Genomic DNA, 354 nt, shown 5'->3' on the forward strand with positions numbered 1-354 from the left:
CTGCCGCGCTGCCCGCCGGGCTGACGTTCCCCCTCTGCCGCAGGTCGCCCTGCTCTGCGGCCCCCCCGGCTTGGGAAAGACCACGCTGGCCCACGTCATCGCCAAGCACGCGGGGTACAACGCCGTCGAGATGAACGCCAGGTGAGTGCAACCGCTGCCATAGCAGCGCTGCCATGCCGGAGGGGATGCCGTGCCGGAGGGGATGCCGTGCAGGAGGGGATGCCGTGCCGGAGGGGATGCGGTGCCGAGGGGATGCCGTGCCAGAGGGGATGTCGTGCCGGTGGGGATGCTGTGCCGAGGGGATACCGTGCAGGAGGGGATGCCGTGCAGGAGGGGATACCGGGCAGGGGGGGG

At 71.8% G+C, this 354-nt stretch overlaps 1 protein-coding gene across 1 annotated transcript in view; it reads left to right on the forward strand.

Annotated features, from left to right (window-relative positions):
* The window catches only part of CHTF18 (CTF18, chromosome transmission fidelity factor 18 homolog (S. cerevisiae)), a gene marked incomplete at both ends in the record, with an annotated part of 4,218 nt that overhangs the window by 3,125 nt on the left and 739 nt on the right, over positions 1 to 354 (forward strand). The window contains 1 exon segment of the mRNA XM_010087857.1: positions 44 to 141. Within this exon segment, the coding sequence (XP_010086159.1) occupies positions 44 to 141 (98 nt within the window).

This window comes from Pterocles gutturalis, unplaced genomic scaffold (genome assembly GCF_000699245.1).
Source record: "Pterocles gutturalis isolate BGI_N339 unplaced genomic scaffold, ASM69924v1 scaffold31771, whole genome shotgun sequence".
Classification (NCBI taxonomy): Eukaryota; Metazoa; Chordata; class Aves; order Pterocliformes; family Pteroclidae; genus Pterocles; species Pterocles gutturalis.